Source organism: Argiope bruennichi, chromosome 5 (genome assembly GCF_947563725.1).
Source record: "Argiope bruennichi chromosome 5, qqArgBrue1.1, whole genome shotgun sequence".
NCBI lineage: Eukaryota > Metazoa > Arthropoda > Arachnida > Araneae > Araneidae > Argiope > Argiope bruennichi.
Window position 1 is genome coordinate 37,781,398 of NC_079155.1, and position 26,563 is coordinate 37,807,960.

At 27.1% G+C, this 26,563-nt stretch overlaps 1 protein-coding gene across 2 annotated transcripts in view; it reads left to right on the forward strand.

The window, feature by feature from the left end:
* The window catches only part of LOC129969666 (synaptotagmin-7-like), a 292,924-nt gene that overhangs the window by 183,973 nt on the left and 82,388 nt on the right, over positions 1-26,563 (forward strand). For both annotated transcript variants that reach the window (XM_056084322.1, XM_056084323.1), the window contains exon 5: positions 13,288-13,404. In XM_056084322.1, the coding sequence (XP_055940297.1) occupies positions 13,288-13,404 (117 nt within the window). The remainder of the gene's footprint in view (positions 1-13,287; positions 13,405-26,563) is intronic.

The following is a 26,563-nucleotide window of genomic DNA, read 5'->3' on the forward strand; positions in this document are numbered from 1 at the left end:
ATATAATTTAATCTTATAAGAGAATTATGAGCAACATTCCGGAATCAGCCTGCCTGATTTGAATTATTAGTATGATTATTACTTTTACGTCCCGTTTAAAGCAACAAGAAGTATATTTATGTAACCGATCTTCTGAATTTGAGCATGATCAGATGACAAGGGAGACAATAGTATCTGAATATGAAACTCATTTTAAAATTATAACACAATATATCTGGACTAATAGAAATATATCTACAGCATTTTATATATTATTTCAAGACATACCAGCTTATTCACCCCTTCATATTTCGAATTAATCATGGTCGCTTTATTATTCTTTCTTCACTTCTTTATTTGCATTGATTACAATGATTCATGCACTATCGTTTCAACCTTTTAAAGAAAAGAATTCGTTCAAAAAGAGTTTTAATGTCAATGGTTCATTTTAATTGATTAATGCCAGCTAAATACTGAGACTTTTCTTTTTTCTACCGTCACTTAACTTAATGACAAACTGCTTTCGATTTTTAATGCTATTTGAACACAATTTATAATATTTTCTTTATAAATCGCTCCATTGCGAGAAAAGATGCAATAATTCATAGAAAATGAAGTAACGTTTCTTTTTCCGTTTTCCTAAACAAAAGAAGTCATTTCGTGAAACATTCGTCTCCATTTTACTAAATTTGTTGCTTTTTGCTTCCATTAACAAAAGCAATCATTCTGCAGAAATATTTCTCAAACCGTATTTTTACTTCGATTTGTATGTATGAGTGCTTTTCTTATCCGTTTGTTTGGAGTACTCCGTTTTTCCTGAGTAATCCGTTTTGACAACAGTCTTTCTCGGGTAAGTAAAAAGAAAGTTTCTTTCTACAGAAGAAAGATGAGATTTTATTCCATCTATCCGAAGCAGTAAAAGTCCTTGAGAAATATTCGGAGCGGCATTTTGACATCTTTCATTCATTAAATGCTTTTGGAAAGTCGGCACGAATGCGGAATAAGTGTATTATTTGAATAAAGGGACACATTTTTCAAGGCTAGTGTTGCTAGAATTTGTTTGGTTTTTCTGAAAGGGATCTGTTTTGGTTAGCATAATATGTAATACTCTTTGAAATGTTTAATATTCTTTATGCAATCGGAATAAAAATTTAAACTTGCTTCGAATCGTTAGTTTTTCACTAGTAAATAATCGATTGCTAGTTTATGTATACAAATTATCTATTCAGGTTTTTGAATTTCACAGTGGTATCTAAAGTCGTTTCATAAATCAAAAAGAAACCCAACATAAAATTTTTAATTGGTCGTTGGGTATTTTGTACTGGTTGACAGTATTTGATCTAGGGTATTGGTCATTATCTTGGATTGGTATTTAGAACAATTTAAAATCATTGAGCATTTTTCTCTAAATTGTAACCTCGCATTGTTATGACTATCTTGTCTCGTATTAGGAATTGAAAACTACCGATTTGCTATTCATATTCAAAGAAGGGTTGTTAAATAGCTCAAATCATTTAAAATTTGGCAAAATGAATGGTATACATGATGTACCACAACCCAGCCAAATGCATTGAACAGGCCGCTATGATTCAGACTTTCTCAAAACAAGAGTATCGAAGGAAATTCTACGTTACTAAAGGACTTCCACATTAAATAGATCAACTACTTGATGCAGTGTAGGGCAAGAATTCGAAGAAATTATTGGTATATAATCTGTACCCCAACTTGACCAAAGTCGTCTGGTACACACGATTGACAGTGTGCGTGAATCAAGCTTTATCAGAACCAAAGAAGAGTCATTAAATAGATAAACACGTTTAATGTGGTGTGGGGCAAAAATTTGACGAAATGGGTAATGTACATAAAGTACCCCAACCTGGCCGTATACAATGAAGAGGCGGCTATGAATTAGATTTCCTCCGAAAATGAGTACCGATGGAAATTGGAGATTATTGAAGAAAGACAACTTTAAAGGATCAACTTCTTGATATAGCATGGTGCTAGAATTCGGAGAAATGATTGGTGTAGAAATTGAACCCAAAATTGATAGAAGTCGTCTGGTTAATGAGACTTACAGGATCCTATGAATCAAGCTTTCTCAGAACATGGCCGTCGAAGGTGTTCACAAGGTACCAAGGACAAAATAAGACGAGTGAATGTAAATTTAACTCCAAGACGCCTCGAAGTAGACAGTTAGCAGAATGCGTCCTGGGAAATTGGCTTGGCTCATCCCTTCGCCAGTTGATCAGAATTTTCTGAGTTGGTATTTGTAGTCTCATCTAAACTTGGTTCAAGACTGCGAAAAATGAAAGTAGATAATATTATATTGGATTTCATTTATGAATTCAGCAAGTTTAGTGAATGTTTTACCAAAATTATGTCAATTCTTTTCAACATTATGAATCACGGAATATGTAGTGAGGTTTGCAAAAGTGGCTGGGATTTGTTAGTTTTGTCGACGAGCCGCCAATAAAAGATTCCGCCAATAAATAATTAGGACGATGGTGTGCAAGGACTTCCATATTAATAAATTAAACTTCTTGTATGGTGTGAGACGAAAATTCGAAGAAATGTGTGGTATGCAAATTATTCCCCAACTTGACCGAAATTGTCTGATATAATTGATGATAGAAAAGAATGTAGTCTTCATTTTAAACTTTGTGTAGAAATTCATCAAATGTATTACCGAAGTTTTAAAGTAATTGGATCTTTTAATAAGTGGATAATCCGTGATCTACAATAAACAGATAATAACTAACCTCTTATTCTGTAGAGAATTGAACATGATAGGAAAAATATATATGGAGTGATAACAAATATAAGGATATTGTGAATTGAAAAAACATGGGTTCTTTGATTATTGCACTTGTCATCATAACATAATAGGTGAAAATGCAGTTAAAAGAATCTAATATAAAATAATTTGGTGAATCGTTACAAAGAAACTCTCTATTAAAAAGATCTTTATGGATACATATGAATGTAAAGCAACTGTGGAATTACTTTTTTCTTTCCCGCCGTATATTACCAAACCAATTTTAATGCAAGGTAAATAATTTGCTTACAAAATTAAGCTATAATATATACTGTTCGTTTCAGTATTCTGAGACGACCAGTTTTCGCCGATTCTATCTCATTAAGAGAAGAGACCTGGAAGTATGACCGCATTTCCCGAATTCTTCGTCCTTCTTTGACCTTGATTTTCACCCAATTAAATATTTTTTTGTTCGAATTTTTTTCACATGTATGTGAATATTGTGTCGCTTCTGATCGCTTTATTTTAATTCACTCTGCGAGTAATCCGATTTCATTTTAGAGTTAAATGTAAACTCCCATCCTTTAATATTCCTCTCACCAATATTTTGACAAATTAAACCCATCCTAACGCATGCGCAAAAGCTGGGAGGATTTTAGAATCCGCTATCAAAAAATAGTTTATATGCCGTATATTTGCCTGAAATATATTATTTATTTTACATATTTAGAACGCTTTCATTTTGCAGTCACATAACCATAAACAATCTCTTTCTATGATATTAGAATGAGAATTTTACTGATTCGAACATTAATCACTCTTTTGTTTTTCATTTTATTTTAAATATCCCTGAGAGTAAGTAACCGAAGTAGAATAAACAGTTCTCGATGCTTATTACTCATGTAATACGTATTAAGTAGATGGGAGAAATACATCAAGTGCTTTCTAAATTCTTCTTTCGATGTATCTATCGGATTAAATTTTAGTCATCTAAACGTGAAGTAGTATGAATCTTATTTTCCAACAGCTACAATGTATCCTTTTTTATTCATAACAAAAATAGATGCTCTTATTTTTTATTAAAACAAAAAGCAAGGACCACAAACAAATATAAAAAAGCTGACAAAAATAACATAAAGTCACACCTTCGTTATATAAACTCAAGGTCTTTGGATATTTTGAAAATGCTTTTTCTGTGTTTTAAAAGAGCTTAGTAATTGTTTTCGAAAGAAAAATAAATGAATTACTGATTAACACTAAGCGACCAAAGTAAAAAGAAAACATATGATCTCCAAACATAACTGATATATACATATATGATTTAGAAGAAGATTTGGCTTAAGTTAAGCTTGACTTTTATTGTCCTTTTTTTGTAATGCATCTTCTGCAGAAGATAATTCATTCTGAATATGAATCTTTTATGATGTTTCTAAAAAGACGATTTCTCACTTTGTTTTCTCATGACCGAAAATTTTGTTTTTCTTTCAGCTTGCCGTAAGAAAGCCATAATTTTTACGCGAAATTCCCAGATGAGAAATTGATCTGGTCAAGAAATAATGGCTTCTCTTAAATTATGAGGGATTAAACCCTTAAATTTGTTTCTTTGGAATAAAAACAAAAATGCCGGTTTCTGTTTTTGTGGGTATCACCGTCATAATATCAGTTGTAAATTATGTAAACAGTTACAAACTTTTGCAGTTAATTCTTATTTATGGCTTGAAATCTGTAAAATTAATGATCATTCTAATGGGTATTTGGAAAGCAGTAATATTTTCATAGTTTAAATTGCAGAAAAATAATAAAGCGTGTTCTCTTTTTTATTGTCTACTCAAGTAAATAAATTGTTCAGTTTGAATAAGTTCATTTTGTTTTTAATAGTTTGATAGATAATTAAAAATATACCTAAAATTTTGATTAAATGTTGATAAAACTTTTAGAGAATTAATCAAGTTTGTTCTTTTTTTAACTATTTTGTGTAGTCATTTTTTTTTGTTATTTGGATGTGCAGATCATACCTTTAATTAATTGTTTTTGTAAATTCAATATACAATTAAAACTTGTTTAATCGACAACAGATGTTAAAACTCTCCACGCTTTTTCGCATGAATTTGGATGGATTTAATTCGTCAAAATAAGGGTGAGATGAAGGATGAAAAGGGGCGATGTTTACATCTATCTATAATTATAATAAAGCTCAATGTGTGTGTGTGTGTGTGTGTGTGTTGGCGCTCTACAGGCCAGACCGTTTGACATACAGCTACCAAATGTGGTACATGTATACCTTGGAGGTTGGGAATATGCACCTGGGGTTTCTTTTTTCGAATTTTTAATTAGAATTTTAATTATTAATTAAAAACTATTTTTTCCGCCAAAAAAATCTTCCATTATCCCCAGCGCCAAACGAGAAAGGCTTCAGTTTTTTTTTTTTTTTTTGTCTCCCAACAGTAATGAGGCTAGGGTTAAAATTTTTCGGCGGATTATTTCAATCGGTTCTGTTTATTTTCTTAATGTTTGATGCATTTAAAATTAAACATTGTTAATGAATCAATCTTTCAGATTCATTCTGAAGTACTTTTGAATTAAAATAAAACAGAATAAAGGAAATTAAAAATTTCTAATCCGCATAGCGTTACCCCAACTGGCGTAGAAAAAATCACGTATTTGCGTTACGTAACCGGCGAAGAAAATTCACGCATGCGCATTCTGTTCTGATTGTTGCCATGACAACGTTATCAATGGATGATTTAAATTATTTTTGGGTTAGTTGCATGCTTTTGTAAGTAAATTGTATTTATGTTAGTTATATATTTTTTGTATATGCTTATAGTTTTAAGTACATCGTTTTTTAAGTAGTTTTTTTAAAACCTGTTTTGAACCGTTTATTTTAAACGATTCGTTTTATTTTCGTAGTGTTTGATGCATTTAAATTTAAACATTGTTAATGAATCGATCTGCCCATAATGAATCTAAGAAAATTTTGTTGACCAACTCTTGAGATATTACATAAATTTAAAAAGATATTCTTTAGTGCCCATAAAGTTTAAACGCTGAGTGACTCTATTTTCAGTACTCAGATTATAAAAAAAATGCTTTGTTTCAGTAAAAAATATTATTATATTAATTGAAGATAAATTCTTTCCACTTTAATTTAAAGCATAAATTCTACGGGTGCTAACAGAAAATGAGAGAGATACATATTAATTATGACTGAAGGCCTTTATAATATTATGAATGAATTATATGATAATCAAAATTTGAAGTTTTAAAACATTTTGATGAAGAAGCTATTAAAGTAGAAATTGCATAAAATATTTAATTATTAAAATTTTAACGAACATTAAGATTGGCGAACCGGCTGGTCGCCAAAGGCTGCTAGTTTAACAATAAAATAAACTCGGATAAGTAAAAATAAAATAATAAGGTCAAAAACAATACAATACTCACATACGCGTGAAAAAAAATAACTGAACGAAAAAGTATCTAATAGAGCGGGGGTCAAGGTCAAAGAATGACGAAAAATACCGGAAATGCGTTCATCCTTCCGCATTTTAGCGTTAGTGAGATGGAATCTTCGAAGAGTGGTCGTCTCAGGATACTGAGAATCTAATATGTTTCATTTTTCAGCTATCACACGAACATGTGCAAAGACAATGGAAATGCTGTTCTATTTGTTGAATAAGTTTGCCTGAAACCTTACATAGATATATAAATTTGCTGTAATTATTACAAATTAAATTTTATTTATTTACCTCTTCTTTCGTAAATAATGTCCCCACAGACATACCGAATTTAGGTATGCATTTTTTTATTTATTTAAATGGATGTCTGAGATGTTGGAATTCTCAAAATTTCGTATTGAATAGTTGAGAATGGATTAATTTTGCGATGAATACATTTAAAATGAATGATGCAAAAATTTCATTCATGCTCGAATGTTAAAAAAACAACTTATACCCATTATAATATATATAGAAATGAAAGTATGGACTTTAAAACTTATAGAAAATAATCTTTAGTTAATCAAATTTGGGGGGCCTTATCTCAAGTGTGTCAATGTATTCAGTGTGTAAACTTTCTCTATGTACCTAATAATTCATTGGCAACTTTTGGTCCATTTTTTTTTACAAAAGTCATCTTCAAATGTGTTATAAAATCTGCATATGTAACTTAGTTTCATCCCATTTTTCAACTTTAGTTATAGCTGCATTCAAGCTAATGAAATTTATCAAGGGACAACCCTATTTTACCAGTTTCTCATGAATTATTAAAATATCACCTCTTCAGAAAGAAAAAAAATTATAAATATGCATTAAAGGGGTCATGCTGGATGTTCTAGAGGATCTACATGATAATTTATTAAGAATGTATTATTTCTAGGACACTTTTGATTCATTGAACAGGAAGACATAAATTAGTGCTATCAAATTGAAATGAGCAGCGTTCACCTCTCTTCCAATTTTAAACAAAGACTGGCAAATTCACGGAAATTTCTCCTTGCTTTAAGGGCCAAATAAAGGCAAGTGGACATCAGGTGTGATGTAGTTTACAAACTCATGACAAAGGGTGTAATGAACAATTAAAGGGCTAATGGAAAGATTCCGTGTTATTCAGACTATAACAATGCTTAGATCCAGAAATCACGCCATCGAAGTTTGGATTTCATTACTTGGATACTATCGTATAAGTACTCAAAGTTCTATGCTATTACATCTATTTGAAACAACACATTATTCTATGCCGTTATCAACCATCCGCCATATCATTGTTTTATTTTATCAGGATGTCTTCAATGAAAAATCAAGCTGCGATAATTTTCTATGCTTTATAAATGACTGATAAATTTAAACAAAATGACATATAAATGTGTCGAATTTACAATAAAATATCATTTGTATAATATTTATTTTAATTTACAATTATTTTAAAAATTAGTTAATTTTTTGAAATTCTTCATCATTTTTAATAGATAGAGATCACAAATTAAAGTTGTATGCCTTTGATATATTTAAGATATGTTTTTCTAAGTGGAATTAATAAAAAAGGCAATCAATATAAATAAATTATTATTTTCATGAACTTTTGGCATAAAAATACAAAATTTTAAAGGAAAGTACTGATATTTTTTTTTTATTTATGTGAGATTACTTCAGTTCTGAAACATTTACTAAACATTTCAGTCTTCCTATATGAAAATGTTCAGTTGAAATATAATTTGATGGAATGTTAATACATGAATATGTTTCACACAAATTGTATATATTTCGATGTAGTTAAACAATAAAAAAATATAGAAAACTATTATTTTATTGTTTATGTAAAACAAAAAATCTGATAATAATAATCATAGTTAATGTGTGTATCGTTTAAATTTGGCAAAGATATACTTTCAAAACTTGAAATATGTTCATTGCAATGATTTATTTTAAAATTTTAATTAATTAAAAAAATATGGTTAATTTTGATGATTTCATTCATATTATCCGAAATTATTGAAACCCAATAGTTTTTACATTAACTTAAAATTGGAAAAAAACCCACCTTTTCAATGATTTTATTTAATTGCTGTATATTTTTTTATTCTTCTTTTAATTAATTTTTACTTTTAATTCAAGCATAATTTATACCACTATTTTTCAATGTTATAACAATAGATTTTCGTTGTTGCTACATACAATTCTTCCTAGATTTTTTCCCATTATTGATGATGAATACAAGAAGTTGCGATTTTTTACAATGAAAGATTTCTAATCACTTTAAGATTTTTATATACTATTTGAAATTCTTTATATTTGCAATTTCAGATAAAATTCATAAGTGTGAAATGATAATTTTTTAAAGTGTATTTTTCAATGTTATAATAATAGATTTTTGTTGTTGCTACAAACAATTCTTCCTAGATTTTTTTCCTATTATTGATGATGAAAACATAAAGCTGCGACTTTTTACAAGGAATAGATTTCTAATTAATTTGAGATTTTTATATGCTATTTGAAATTCTTTATATTTGCAAGTTAAGATAATATTCATAACTGTGAAATGATAATTTTTAAAAGTATGTTCATGTTAAAATGTTGCCAATATTCAATGTAATGTAATTTTATGTATAAAAATAATCATTTTTTGGCTTGAACAAAGACATTTTTATTGAATAACTATCTAAATTATTACTCAAAATAATAAATATATTCAATAGTACACTTAAAACTTCCAAGCTGAATGATTCTAATTTATTCCCTTATATTTTAATCAAACTGCTTATTTTCTTCAAGAACGTTTATTAATTGAAATATAAAAGTCCCATTTTTACAATAAAAACTCAGATTTTAAAATTAATGCCAGAAAATTAGAGAAGTACATTTCACATCGCAGTATAAGAATTTTCAAATAAAAAAGGGCGTATTGCATATCTATCAAAATTTGAAATTTGAAAATATTTTGCTCTGGAAACTAGTAAGAATAAACTGTACAGAATATTAATTTGAAACTTTTGACGCCCGTTAATCCCAATTACACAGATAGTTTCCAAAGACACTATGAAACTAATGAAAATAACTTTGATAATTAAAAAATATATATAATGTACTTTTTCAAGTTTTGATTTTGAAGTATAAATATATTTGGCGTTCCTTTAATAACATTCGAAAGAATGGAAATAAATAATTGTTGACTTTCATTGGTATGTTTTAAAAGTATATTTTCATACAAAAAATTATTTGAAAAATTAATATAATATACTAAAGTTAATAACTTTTGTTGACATCAAAAATATCGCCGAACGAAATTCATATGATTTTTTAAGGTAAGTTTCACAAATCAAATTTAGAATGCATTTTCATGGAAGGCTGGAAAACATAAAAAAATATATCAAATTATTTTCAAGGATTTCCTTCAATCTTTCTCTCAAGCATTGGAAGAAAATATCATACCGAATTTAATATAAGAAGGGATGAATTATTCCCTAAATGAAAGCCAACAATCCGCCTTATTTTGCCTCGGAACGCAAGAATAACAAAAGAATGTTTGTCGTATCTTCAGACATTTCATAAGAAGAAAGAAAACGATAGCTGACTTTGTTTATATCTTCCTATGTTTTTCCTTTCTTTTTCTTTTTCTCATCTGCTTCTGTTTAGTTCCCAGGACGTGGATGGCTTTTTCGCATTACTAAAAAAGAAACAAAAAATGCTAAAAATAAACATCATCCATCAAAAGTAAAGTAACAACTTGAAAAATCATGTCAAAGATATATACAAGCAATAAACCGTATTTTATTTTATTTTCAGACATGTGACGAAAATGCGAGAATATGATTATCGAAAATTGTTTTCGTGACGTTTTCTCTTTGAAGTCAGCTAGACAAAATGAAAGTTATGATATAAATGCTTTTTAATGTTAAGAAATCAAGATATTGAAAGCAGGTTATGATTATTGTAATGTCATTTAAATCTATAGAATATTAAACATATATGTCATAAATAAATGTGCATATTCAACAAGCAAAAATGAAAATTTAAAAATAAGTGTAAAATCTTGATTGACCTGCAAAAATTATAATTTGATTATAAAGGATGAAAACTATATATTTTTATCATTTAAAATTTCGCATTTTATAATCAATCAAAATTTCTGAAATCATGTGATTGAATAATGACAAAAATAACATAAAATCAACTATTTGAAACTGAAATATGTAAATTAATTTATGCGAAAATTAATTAAATTAAAAGCTGAAAAAATGAGTTTCTTGTGAATTTTATTCTTTTCATGACTGGATCTTAGTTTCTTTAAAATGATAATTTTGCAATTAATTAAATTTAAAATTGTATTAGCCTTATTTATAATTTTATGCATTCCACACATATCTATAGAATTAAATATTGTTCAATTTTTCCTTTTTGCATATATATTTAACAACAAGTAATGAATTAAAACATGAGTAACAGTTAATTAAAAATATAATAAAACTCATTGTGATAGTATTTCCCGGCGTAATTTGTTCCATCTTAAGTAAGACAGTTTTACGCACAGCTCTGATGAATATTAGCTTTTGGCGATAAACATGACGGCCATTTCGAGGTGAAATAAAAGATTCCAGAATCAACATGAATAGTGGCGATAGGTCCATTAATGCATTATAAAAAAATTAAGGAGAGGCCTGTAATGAATTTATACTGAGTTAATCGTCGAGTAATATGCTAAAAGGCCAGTTAGTATTAAGCCAATCATATTGTTAATAGTTAATAGTAAATAGGCAATTGAGATTATCCCAAGCGAGTATATGGTGTAGAATAGCAGACATTCAAAAGACATGAATAGTCGTTCGAAGTGTCTATTCCGCAGAGTTCTGTCGGAGCATTTTGTTCTGCTCTATTTTTGGTGCTAGTTACTCTAAGTGATGTTTATGTGTTTACTTCAGCTATATTTTGTTGTCTGTGTGTTCATACCTTGAAGTAGATTTTAAAAAATTACATTATTAGAGGACTATTTCACCGAACACCCATTGCACCAAACTCCTTCAATTTTTGGATTTCAGATTGGATTTTCCGTAATCGAACGAAATAAACCGAAATAAACCATGTGGAAAATGCTACAATTAATTAACATTTTTTAAAATATCGTCTGTTAAGATATTGTTTAAAATTTTAATTGAGAACAATAATTGGTGAAAGAATAAATATTGAAATAAGAATTATATTTATTTTATTCCATTTGATACTCTTAAAAAGGGTATCGTTTAATCATTTGGAAACAAATTAGTTTTTGAAAAGGTTTTGAAGTATGTTTAAAGATAAAAACAATGGATAGAGAGTTCAATATATCTTTCTTCCTTCGCCCACTTTCTTGATAATGTAACTTTAAAACCCAATAGATGTAAAGATGGTTTCGAAAGTAACCATAAACCACAATAGAGAATAACATTCTCAACAATTTCTCGCAAAATATACACTTCTATTTTGACTGCGCAGTTTTTCCAAATCGTGAATCCTGTTATTGAATTCCTTTTCCATACTTTTAAAGCTAAGCATTCCTTTCAACGTTTTCAATATATTGATGCTTTTAAAAGGCAAAGGAACGTGCTTTGAGTATAGATGCATTTTCATGAAAGCTGCATTCAATGCTGCTTGGAGAAGTGCATTCAGTTTAATATTCTATCCACTTGGAGATACAAAATTATGGCTTTTCTAGCGAGTGAAGTGGTCTTATAATAACTTAGTTTTTCAGAAATGTTAGAAATACACACACACACACATGGATTAGAACGAAAAGGAAGCTAGTATGAGTGTAGAAGTAAATATCACAATATGGATAGATTACATAACGAAATATAAAATAGACTCGAGTGAGGGAAAAAAAATAAATGCATTATTATTATCATATTATATATTATTATTCCTGTTTCTCAAATAGAACAGGAAGATACTTATATTACAGAAGTGTTTATTAATTCAATTAATAATTTTTTTTTAATGTTTTATCATTGTATTAAAGATTATTTTTATCTGAGGCAAATATTATAAATTTGATATACTATTTAAGTTTATTAATTAATTTTTTATATTATTTTAATTTTTTCACATTTATTTATATTATATTTTTAATTTGTAATTAATATTTCGAAAAATCCATAATCTGTCCAACTTCTACATTTTTCTTTTTACCTCCATATTTTTAACAATAAGGTTTTATTCAATTTTCTTCTAAAGTTTAATTCAATATAATAATAAAAAAATATTTTTTATCATTTATTGCAACTTTATGATACCGCTTTGTTCGTAAATAAATCAAAAAACTACTTTCCTATATGATTTTATATATTATATCTTCAACTCTTGACTTCTTTCTCCAGTCGTAGTAATCAAAATCTCAATGAGTCAAAAAATGAAATATAGAAAAATATGTTTAAAAGTTTAATTAGAATATAAATTTTAATTAATTTTTAATTCAAAATAATATTTTTTCAATTCTTATTTTTAACTTCTTCAGCTTAAAAATATTTATCAACTATCTATTATGACTGTCTGCCGTCTGTACTTTTAAATGAATGTAAAAGCAATTATACAAAGCGCCATCTTGTTACTACCAGTTTCTCTATTCTTTATAGAATTTTGGTTCCCATCTGTCACAAAAAGTTGTCCAAAATACACATTACATCTGTGAAGTTTATGTATTATTCGACCAAAAACAATCACCAAACGCTTATAGACTCTCTCGTAGCTATTCTTCACCGAAAGCATGCCGTAAATAATACACAAGTAATGTTTTTCTTTACTGCTTTGATACATACAACTCTCATGCGCAAGGTAAGAAAAATAAAAATTTTAGCATTCATGGTCCTGTCTTGTAATGACCATGATTTACCAAATATTTTACTTGGATGGGAAAAGGGATAATACCTATTTTAGAGAATATACAAGGACGTTTTGGGGGCACAACTCCAACTGGTTATTTAAAAACCATATATTACTTATTAATAAATGTATCATATGTTTAGTAATAAGTTATAAAAAAGTATATATAATGATCCCGCTGTTATTCATTACAATTTTTTTTAACAGGAACCAGTGACCCTTATGTGAAGGTTACGCTTTTGCCAGACAAGAAAAGGAAGCTAGAAACCAAGGTCAAACACAGGACATTGAATCCCCGATGGAATGAAACTTTTTATTTCGAAGGTAAGTTTCGATATAATAATTGAAAAATATTCTAACCGAAGTTAAAATCTCATAATATAAAATCAATTTTTTAGTCTGTAAGATATCAAAATTAAAATAAAAGATAAAGCACAATGAATGCAGAACTTAAATGCATTAAGATAAATGCACACCATAAAATGACCAAGTTAATGTTGAAATAAATTTGTGGTTTACCATTAAAATATCATCAGTGTCTGCTATATTTTAGCGAAACTATTATCAGAAGGGAAATATAAAATGAAACGCAGAACATATTAAACTGCTAAAAAATAGTTATGTAATTCTAAAGGACATAACTGTTTTCAAACTAAAATACAAAGTTCAAGAGACATTTTTTGAAGTTCATTTTAGTTATTTAAAATTAAATTAAAACATTATAATAAAATTGTTTCTTAAGAGAAAGTATCAATTCGAATTGTTTTTAATTCCTTAGAAATATGTTAAGCAAAATTTTCTTCTTTTATTAATGTATATAATGTACATAAGCAATAATGCCGGATTATTTTAAGTAATATTCTCATTCTGTTCATAAATTTCAATTAAAATTAGTTTATTTAGATTGCAAAAAGGCACAATTTATATTCAATTATTTTTTAATAAGCAGAAATTGAATTTAACACTAGAAGTATAGAAAAAATAATATTAAAAATAAAATTCTTTTTTCTAAGCAAGTACTTGCTAGAGCGTAAGCGAAATGTCTTATTAACCACGATTTTTTTTCTAAATTTTCAAAAGCATTTATTTTTGTAATTGACATTTTTATATCAATTAGCATAATTATATATATTTTTTTCATTATTGAAATATAATTTTATAAATTATAAAATATAATTTAATTATGTAAAATCTAATACTTTTTGGTGAACGGTTTGATGGGAAAAAATTACATGGTTCAGTTTTACAGGCTTTCTGAGACAAATGTTAAGTATTAAAATGATTATCTTAATAATGACATTAAATGTTTCAATATATTTTCACAATTATTTGCAGACACATTAAAAATTTTCATTTTAATACGAATAAAATTTAAGAATTCAAATAGAATTAAATGAAAGCCAATTCTTAAATAAAATTAAACAACGAAACTGGAACTGTGAAAGATAAATATTTATAATACAATAAATTCTTATATGCATTTACGATGCTTAATTCTTGATATTTTAGCTTCCTAAAATGTTTCAAAATATGCCTTCAGGAATTAAATCTTTACGTTAAAATATGTTCTTTATTGAAAGAAGAACAAATTTTATTGTAATCCGATTAACTTCCCTTAATCTTTGCAGAAAATAAATCATATTAAATTTAATGCTATCTGCCAGTAAAAAGATATTTTTCATGAATATTAAGTTTAATATAGTTTGTTGTGTGTCAATTTATTATATATTGTTTATATTCTATAATGTGTGACGTCTTTGGGGATTCAAGTAGGGAAAAATAGTTAAAGGTTTGGACTAAAAATAAATGTTGCTATAAAATAATCAAAATAATTCATCAAAAATAATTGTATAGCAATTATTTTTTATGAAAGTATGCTACTTTAATTCCCAAATGAGTTTACTTTTCTTAACATATTGTTTAGTTAAGAAAAATTTAGCTTTAAAAATCTGATGTATTCATCTCTAATATTTATTAAACATTTCCTAAATTGTTAGATTTTTTTAAAATTATAACAAGCACTGGAAATAATATTCCCTTAAGAGTATTACCATCAGACATAATGAAATTTGTTGCTATATTCTTAGTTCTTAATTTCGATGTTATATTCTATACTCTTTCCACCTATTTTTTGATGTTGTCTTCTATACGCTTTACATTTATTTTTTTATGTTTCTTTCTATACTCCTACTTTAGGAATCGCTTTATATAAATAATTACATTTATTTATAATATTCTATGCATTTTAATATGTTTTATTTAATTTGATTTGTTTCATGGTTATAAAGATAGAATATTTTGATGAATCTTTCATTCGCTTCCTATAAATCAGAGTTTTGAAAATTTTGTACACTTGTGTATTCTGGTTGCAATACACTATATTAATATTTTTAGAATTTAATTATCAAATTATTATAAAAATTAAAACATTTATTTTCAATTCTAGTGCACCACCTGTAAAAATAAGTATGAAATAATTAGTGTTCTAGATTCCATTATATTTATATCAATGAATTATTAATTAAAAATAACAAATAGGAAATAATTAATATAAAGATAATTTTGCTTTTTATTGCAATAGTAAAACTGGGCTTAAAAAATAATTTGTTGAATTTATTTATTACATGATTGTTCCAAAAATATTTATTAGAAAAATTTTCTTTATTAGAACGGAAGGTCATTATTTAATTCTAAAGAAGATAAGAACTTCCCAAACTTTTGTAATATATAACATCAGTGTCCCTACTTTAGTAAACAATTCCTTAATTTATGCTTATTTTTTTCTCAAGGTTCTCACTTGAAAAAAAAAACTTAAAAATTGTATTCCCATTTATTTCTTTATCCCTATTTTCCTTGGTTTCGTTGCATAAATTTAATTTAATTTGTTGAATTTATTTATTACATAATTGTTCTAAAAAATAAATTTTATTAGAAAAACTTTCTTTATTAGAACGGAAAGTCATTATGTATTTCTAAAGAAGATAAGAACTTCCCAAACTTTTGTAATAAATAACATCAACGTCCCTACTTTAGTAAACAATTCCTTGATTTATACTTATTTTTTTCTCAAAATTCTTACTTGAAAAAAAACTTAAAAATTGTATTCCCATTTATTTCGTTATCTATATTTTCCTTGGTTTTGTTGCATAAATTTAATTTAATTTGTTGAATTTATTTATTACAAAATTGTTCTAAAAAAGAAATTTTATTAGAAAAATTTTCTTTATTAGAACGGAAAGTCATTATGCATTTCTAAAGAAGATAAGAGCTTCCCAAACTTTTGTAATAAATAACATCAGTGTCCCTACTTTAGTAAACAATTCCTTAATTTATACTTATTTTTTTTCTCAAGGTTCTCACTTGAAAAAAAAAAACTTAAAAATTGTATTCCCATTTATTTCTTTATCCCTATTTTCCCTGGTTTCGGTGCATTTACTTTCTTTATTCATCTATTATCGTAACTTAGGTGAAAAGGATTTAGGTTTCACAACTCTTTCAGTAATAAATTCGATCAGAGGATTTCTTCTGGTTTTCCGTTTCTTTTCCATTAAGATCGATCCTCTCTTAATGCACTCTCAATGGAATGAACTTTTCCAGCACAATTTCTCTTTATTTTTAACTCGGCGATTAAATGGGCTAAAACGATTGCATTATTGAAAGATACAGGTGAACGTTGTCGTGATAAAATAGGAATTTCAGTTGAAATATCTGATAGAAATTTTCTTTCTTGTTTAAAAATCTTTGAAACATTTCTTTTATTTCTTTGGTCTGAAGTTTTCATAAAAATATATCTTACTTACTAATGGATTTTAAAATTTTTCCTTTATAATAATAACATAGATTATTGCCTTAATATAATATTAATTATTACCTTAATAATATGTTCTTAAAAATAAATTAAATTTTTTAATTGTAAATTATCACTTCAACTCTTTATTTAAGTTAAAAAAATTATATTAAAAAATAATGGAAATTATAAAGAAACAGCATGAACAAAACAAAAAGCTGAAATATATTATTTTGTAATATTTTAATACCATGAAGCTCTTTGAGGAATTTTTATTTTCATAATTAAAACTATCTATTAAAAAGAATGAAAATTGGAAAACAATATGAGAAAGCTGAAAGAAATTATTCGAAATATTTAATGCGACTTTTATTTCTACCCATTATACAACTACAGAAAAATTTTTGAAGAATATTCATTTTGATGTATTTTTCAATTTCATAAAATACTGAATTTAATTTTTAAAACTAAATCCTCATCATGCTTGTTAGTCAGATATTTTAATGGTGTACAATAATTCACAGCGCTATTTAATTAAATGTAATGATATTCGATCAGTACTTTTATTGGCGCAATCTTCCCCTATTCTATCAACTTCAACTCACTCGTATTGCAGTTAAGTTTATTAATGCTGGCGTCCTGGCAAAGGGGTAGCACGTCTTCCCAATGATCTGTCCGTCCCAGGTTCGAGTCCCGGCTCGGACAAGGTTGTACTTCTTTGTTCTATCTGTGAGATTTGTGAATGTTCCCTCCTGTAAAAAGTGGTTTTGCAAGCAAATGGCATGAAGTATCTAAGTCGTACTCTTGGCTGTAGTTGGCGCTACTGAAAAAACAAGAGACGCTCACTCGGCTTAAATCGCTGATAGTTAACTTTTCGCGGGCTTGTAAAGTGCCATAAGTCACAACAACAACTTTTATTAGTTTTGAAATTATTCCAATTCTATATACCCATGCTGAATCTATATTTGTTTTCCAAAATATCATAGTACCCTGTAAGAAAACAGGTTGTTCTGCAAAACAATCAATACTTTTTGTACAGCTAAGGTGAAAATAAATAAAACATATTCTAAGTTCTATGAATATTATTGAACAAATGTTAATCATTATAATAAAAAGAATGCACCTCTTGGTAACTATGAATTTTCTCAACCTTTTGTATTAAACTGGAATGAACTAACCTTTTCCATAGAAACGTTTTGAAAACTTGGCTCGGTATAAAAAGTAAATAGAAAATAGAATTAAAATTCCCTGATATGTTTCATTTAAGTATTTCTTTTATTATATATAGGATACTATTTAACTTCACTGTCATTTATCTTCCAATGACAGTCAGAATTTAATTAATAATCACAAAACAACCAAATCAGATTATATTCTTTTGTAATAACAAACACAAATGAGATAGTAGAATAACACTATTATGTCAATTAGGGCAGGTTTGGACGATCAAAAGCTTTTCATTTAATAGCAAGGAAACCAGTCCCATCTTAAAATTTTCAATGGATCTCAAATACAGGCAAAATAAATCGATATGGACACTTTTTTATGAAAACATTTTCTTATTTCAGGTGATAAGCTCTTATCACCTGAAATAAGATAAGATAAATTTCTGCAAAATTGCCGTGGCATACGAAATTGAAATGAAAATGTAAATAAGGTTATGGAAATTATATAAAACTTGTGATGGTCCTGCTGAAGATGTCGGGACATCAGTGAGCACCACGGCGTACGTATTGAGAACGCTGGTTTGTAGTGACTTCTTAAAATCAGTGGGCTTATCTTGGCAAGAGCCATTAGAAACAACAACAACAACGCTTGTTTGTTCTTATTATGGCTCAATGCTTAGTTATAGCTCAGCTTAAAAATGTTTCCTAAATGAGAAATTGAAAGAAAGAAAATTAAATATATCTTTCGAGATATCTAATCTAATTCCAAAGTTTTGTACAGCAAAAATTTATACAAATTTATTATTGATACATAAAGAAAAAAATTATAATTTTTGGCAAAATGTAATCTCTGAAACTGAGAAAATATATAATGGTTGTCGAAACGGTAAAAGAAAATTTTACTTTACTTTGAAAATATATCATCGCTAATAAATAATGAAATATCGCCATATTTATGGTCGAAAAATTTGTCCACGATCCTTTCAAATGTTAAGGCAGTCAAGTTGTAAGTCGAGGGGTTATATATTCGCATGATTACTATTACAGAATATCTGCGTATACCACAGTTCAAAATTGCAATGTCCTTTCCAGAATAGTTGTTCTGTAGAAAGAGTAAAGTAATTATAATTGCAGCAAGACTAAAGTAAATTGTTTCGAAATGAAATGTTAATATAACTAAACTAAAATTCAACGAGATTTCAAACAAATTTTTCAGCCTTCATTAATATACTAATTCCCATTTGCCTCAACCTTATCTTATTAAAATTCATAACATACTTTATGAGTATTTCGTTGCACTGATTAATCTTAAGGACTAAACTTAAAACGGAAAAGGGACATGAAAATTTAAACGCAAAGTCTTTGAAAATCACTTTGACAAATATATATCTTTCATACACAACAACTAAGCGAATCATTTGAAGATATGTCTTGCAGGAAGTTAGTGTCACAGAGAAGTTTGCGTCACAGAGAAATGTGTGTCACAGAGAAAATAATTCCAAAGCAGACCTCAAATGAATATGTCATGTTTATTTAAGTCAAGTGACACCGTGACTTTTCATATGAATGGGTGACAGTTGAAGAGAGAGAAGATGTCAGTGTCATGAGATCTCTCTTGGCTGAGGAATTCCTTTGGATTAGAATGTTAGGGGAAATATTGATTCTTTACATATTCAGTTTCGCTAATACGGAGATCTATTTCATGCATTCAGAGAGAATATTTTGGAAATTTTGAATAATTATAATACAGAAATATTTTCAAAAGAATATAAGTAGTTTTGTAATTTAAACCCAGCAATAGCAAATAACACTTGTTTATATTGCATAAAATTTTGCCTTTTTATATGAATATATATTTATTTATTTTACCATTTATCTTTTGCTATTTGCCCAATGTTTTGAAAACTGGTGTAAAAAATGACTTATAAGGTTGAATTAAAAGACATTCATTAAATTTTGACTACAAACAGTTTGAATAAATAAAAATATAATTCAATAAATAAAAATGAAACTGGGTGAATATTTTCCAGAAAATATGCATTTTTTATTATGTATAATTGTAATTAGTTATGTCCAGCAACGCGAAATAACACTTGTTTATATTTTATAAATTTTGCCTTTCATATTTGAATTTATAATTATTTATCTTTATATTTTGTTGTTTCTCCAACGTTTTAAAACCTGATGATTAAGAAATGACTTATAAGGTTCCATTAAAAAACTTATTAAATGTTTACTATAAATAGTTTGAATAAAAGAAAATAAAGAATAATTGAATAAATAAAAATGGTGCTGTAAATAGTTGATTTGACAGAAAATATACATTTTTAATTTTATATAATTATAATTAGTTATGCACGATAAAAATTTATAAACTTAAATTGAAGCTCAGTTTTATTATGCAATTCATTTTTTATTATAATTTATATCTGCTGGAATACAGTAAGGTTTATTGTAATTCATTTCTGATATGTTTTTTCATCATATATAGAAAAAAGTTATACATAAATTAATACTATTTCTTAACGCATTTTATTAAGTATTACTTAACTCTTATAAGATTAATATTATCAAACAATTCTATGTAATTATAATTAGATTTGTATGATAAAATAGAATTAAAGTTCAATTTTATTTTGCAATTCATTTAATGTTTTGTACAATTTATACCAGATGAGTTATTATCCGATTTTCGTGGACTTTATTAAGTATTACTTAACTCTTATAATATTAGCAATAAATTTTGAAAATAATTTCCCATCACAGGACAAATTTAATGTGTATCTGAAATGTTTTTTTCTCATGTATTAAAAAAAAAAAACCGTGAAACAAGTAGAGTTTTTTTTTTTTTTTCTTCCTTATCCAGTAAAACGTCTTCTTTCTATTCAAAGATCCAGAAATGAAAGGCCAAACCTGTTAAAAGAAAAAAGATTGCAAGGCTGACAAAAAAGTTGTGATCTCTCTTTTATATTTTCTCTAATGAGAACGGAAGAATGGAATCTTTGTGCTAAGGTTTTTGGATGGAAGGACATCCATTTCCTTTTAGGCATAACTTTTTCATTATTTCGGCGATTCTGTCTCAGACAAAGCAACTGAAGTTCATGCCAAATCATTTAAGTACTTTTCAATTGAGGTAGAATCTTGTATCTATTCTATTCAAGTACTCACAAAAATTATGGTTATTACAAAATGAATATGAAACTATTGAAAAAAAGAATATACTTAATATTAAAAAAAAAGAATTTCGAAAACAAAATTATCATCTCAGAAAAACTTACTTACATTAATTTTACGATGAAATACAGACTAAATAATATCGATTGAGTTACAAATAAAAGTAATTTGTAGAATGGCAGCATTTAAAACTAATTTATAATATCATTCTTTAACAATTCAGTAGAATATATGATCGTTCAAAATTGGTTAAAAACATTGACAACATGAGATTATCTTTGGGATAAGTTTGTTAGAAAGTTCTTGAGAAAATTTCTGTCCTCTCCCATTTCTGAAAGTGCTTTAAGAAACTGCGAGCACTGGAAGTACTGAAGATGGTATTAGATGGTTTCTTGACTTTTAATCATTTGTTAGTATTTGTTTGTTATGTTTAGTATTAAAAAAAGCGCGTTCTATGTTACATCGTATTGTCACCTTTCTTTTTTCTTAGTCATGTACTGGAGGAATAGAATGTCAAAAAAAAGTCACTTAAATTGAAGCAATACTACTATACTTAATAGTATTAATAACCAAAATAATAATTTCTATAATTTTATCTTAAGAAAAAATCTTAATGTCTTTAGTCATTATTAGAACGTGTGCACGAATCAAATATTCAAGACATAATTTTTTTCGATATATTCTATCGATAAGCATGCAAAACCGCGCGATTTTTTAATCCTATTAGGAATAAATCCTCAAAAATCAATATTTTTTCTCTCCTTTCTAATTTGAATTGTATCGAATGAAACGATGGACTTTATTATTGCCATAATTTCATTAATCACTTGAAAATTATTCAAACGGACGAATAATTTCATCTTTTTGAATAGATTAATATATTAACACTTGGAGACTTCCTTCAGATATTTTATCCAGCAAACAAAAATTTAAAAAAAAAGATATCTGAATAAAATTGTGTTGCATCTGTCCAAGAAAAAATTATGAAGTTAGCAATATTCCTTGTATTTTTTTTCTTAAATTATGAGCCATATATGATGTTAGAGTTCAGATTAAGAGGAGTAGACAATTAAGAGTAGCAGACGTATAGAGGGCATGAATAGTCGTGCGAAATGTCCCTCCTGCGATCGTTTTTGTGTTGTTACGTTTATTCACTACTAGTTCGCTGTTTGTGTGTTGAAGATTTATGCTGGAACTGTTTTTGTGTATGCTTTCAGTTGTGTTTGGTTATTTGGGTGTCAATGTTTTCATATAAAATTAAGCACTGATGTTTAGTTTTTTTTTTTTTTTTTACATGCTTGATATTGAGTCTTTATTTATGGAATATTTGTGCACTAATACTAAACAATAAAGAATCAAACTCGGAAATACTAAAATTAGCACAAAAAATTACTGAGTCTCAAATTGCAATAAATTGAGCTCATATAATGTTTCAGCCTTGAAGTGTTTCTAAATATACCGTCTCCCATTTGCGCGACCTCTTATTCCAGTAATAGTCTTATGATATTTGAAAATTAAAGTGGTTAGATATATTTGACATTTGTTACGTGAAGTCATTATTCTGTCCAGATGGAAAATATTTTCATTCAGGGTATATTTCAGACACTGTCTCTTCATGCAAAATAAATTAGAAGGTCTAGTTTACATTTATGGTGAACTAATCTAATAAACATGTTTGTGTTCTCAATCAAATTTATGTTTGTGATATAAGCGAAAAATAAATATTTGTCCTGGTAAATTCATATCTATATATAATTCCTGGTAAACAACATATTATCTAAATAATAGATTTTGTCTTTCTATGCATCAACTTTCTCCTTTTCTGATAATTTCTGTCAAAATATTTCTAAGCAATTCCTAAGTGAATGTTTCAAAAAAAAAAAAAAGAAAGAAAGACACCTTTTCAGATATAAAGATTAGTTAAACGAATTTTGATGATACTCTTCTATGATAGTAATAGTAAAATAAGTGGCTTTTTATTGACTTTTTGCTCATCAATTAGCTTATCAGTCAAATTTATTTTTGACTTTTCACATATGAAATCAATGGACGCAATGTGTTATCAATGTGTTATAGTATGAAATGTCACTTTTGATAAATAATTCTAGTTCTGATTATAGGCTTATAAATCGCTTTCCAATAATAGGAAAATTAAATATTCATTTATTTCTCATTTTTTAACCTTTTTCTAAAATTTAATCGTTCAATAAAATAAGGCAATATTGCAATTTACTTTAAGAAAACAATGATTAGAAGTTAATGGATACAATGTATTTATTTATGGAATAAAAAATGGTTATTAAGATTTCATTTTACTTCAGAAGAATGTCGCTTTATTCTAAACTTTGAAAATGAATAAAATATAGATTTATATAATAGTAACTAAGAAAATATTTACTTAAAAACAAATATTTAGAAAATTAAAATTTTGAAAGTCGGGTTTTTTTCTTTTCTTTAATTTTTTTTTTTTTATTTACATATAGTTAAAAATTTGATAAAACAATTTGCAAATATTAAAAAAAAAGTTTTTTTTACTTGATCCTATTTAAGGTCGAAATTCATAACTTTTAAAATATCTATTTATAGTAAGAAGCAATGTCTCGTAAATTTACAGAAACATTTAATATTTTTTTGTAATTTGCATTTCTGCTCCTGTCATGACTGTTCCAAATATGCTTAGTTAAAATATTTGCATGTAGATGAAGTGCAAGAAAGAATATTGTGGCCTATAAGCATTATGTCAAATGAAACCTCCGAACTGTTTGATTAATATCTTGACATAATATATGGAGCTGGAATGAATGGTCCATTTTTCCATTAGGCTATTTATTATCAATTAATAATGTAGTTTCACGTATGAGTAATTTTGGTTTTTATTTTATTTTTATTGAAAATAAGCTATTCTTTGAAGCTTTCAATTATAATTCCATTAGAGAGAGAGAGAGAGAGAGTAAGAGGAGGAACAAAATAATATAATAAGCAAATGACAAAAAGTAAGATGTAATGTGTGAAAAAAAAAACAATGTAGCAACAAAAATAATAAATAAATTAAAATAACAAATAAGTGAAGAGGAACAGGAGTAAAGAAGAAAAATGCTTAAAAGTATATGTAAAAATGAAATAAAGAATAATAAAGAGAGAAATAAAGAATAATAAAGAGAGAAATAAAGAATAATAAAGAGAGAAATAAAGAATAATAAAGAGAGAAATAAAGAATAATGCGAAGCGAATACGCAGAATGTTGTAATATGAGGAGCTGTGAGGAAATAAATTATGAATCAATATTAGAAGTTGCAAGAGATGGATTAATTTGTTCATCAGGGGATAATATCATTGCGGACAGCAATGATATATATATATATATATATATATATATATATATATATATATATATATATATATATATATATATATAACGAAGAACGGTCTCTAAGTCTTTGAAAAGCATACAAATAATAAAATATGCCAGATATTCTATATTTTGTCTCTATATAACATTTGATTTTTTTTCATTCTCAGTAATATATAAATATTCAATATAAACTTTCAATGTGACTTTACTAAACTTTATTAAAACGGTCAGATTATCCCGTGTGTTAAGTCAGGGTGGAAGTTACTCATTAGTGACTGGGATTTTAAATCAGGTTAATTAGAAAATGAGGATCTTAAATCAGCGTATAAGTAATAATTTTTTTGGCTAATTTTGTGAAATAATACATAATATGGGCAATGCGATATCATTAAAGAGATTGAACCCGTTGTTATGACATTAATCCTGTGAAATAAATATATATTGAGCACTTTAATAGTGGTCCATGTGTGATCAGGGGATTAAGTTCTTGAAATTGTGTCATCCTTTGGTCATGATTAAAGCTATTACAGATGTATGAAGCATCATTCGCAATGCACCTTATTAAAGCACTTTTTAATATTCTTTATTTGAATCCCATACATATCGTTCAAATTAAAAGAACTATTATTGCCCTTTTTTGAAAGAAACAAATGAAATAAGAGTTTATTCAAATATAAAACCAAGTGAAAACATCTTCAATTTGAAGACGAGAATCGAGAACTCATTGTGAGATCTTTTCTAAATTAACTGATGGAGATGTAAGTGATAAAAATATAAAAAGTGGTGACTTCAGCATGTTGACTGCTTAAATATTCAGACGACGCATGCAATTCGGTTTAATTACTTTTGCACGCCTTCTCATAAGTCCTGAAAATGAATGACTCTCTGAGTACCAGTCGTCTTTAAAAATGTTGATGCCATCAAAAATTTGAGAATAATGACTAAATATCGCATTTGAAATCTTAATGTTAAATATATTAACATCTATTTCCTTAAATACATTAATTGATAAACATCTTAATTCGATTTTCAATTCACAAATATTTTTGCTTTTTAGATAGAGATTAGAAATGCTCTACTTTTGCATTATTTTAATAACCTTTGCTCAGTTTAAGATATTAATTCATAAATGAATTGATAATTATTTCATTAAATTAAATTTATATTAAAACATTTAAAGAATTATAGAAGTTTTAAGTATTATGGACAATGTATATTATCAAAGCACTCATGCATGTAACTATTTAAAATTCCCTATAAATCTTATTAAAATAATGGAAACTCGTACGAACTTATTATTTTAAAAGCAATAAGCAGAATAAGTCTTTATTCAAAGCTAAATTCAAACGGACATATCTTCAGCTGGAGAACGAGAGTTTGGAACTCATTGTGACGTTTCTACTAAATTAACTGATGGAGATATAATTGGTAAATGGCTTCAAAGTGCTGATTGCTTAAATGGCCAGAAGACGCGTGCGGCTCAGTTTAATTAGAATTGCACGCCGTCTCTAAAGTCCTTCAAAATGAAGGACTCGCTTGTAGAAGAGCAAAGCGCATTAACACTGTTAGTCTTCTTTTACTGAAAGTGCTGATGCCACCAAAGAGTTTCAAATAATAGTTTCGCAGAAATTTCGCATTTTAAGTTTGAATGTTGAATATATTGTTTTAATCACATTTATGCCCCTTCTTTATCGGAATTTTTAAAACAAAGCTTTTCTATTAATATTTTTATATTCAAATATTATATTTCTATTAATATTTTAATATAAATTGTTTTCATTTTCTTAATGGCTAAAATATAGAATTATTAGAAAAATATGATTGTTTGAGAATGCTTTTCTATTCTTTCATCTAATATAAAGGAAGCATAAATTATTTTGTAATTTTAATTTATTATACTGGACTGATTTACATACTTATGATTATCTGTAATTTACTTATACCTATCTTTACACTGCACTTATTTTTAGTAAAATTTATTATCTATTTATATTATAAAAACAT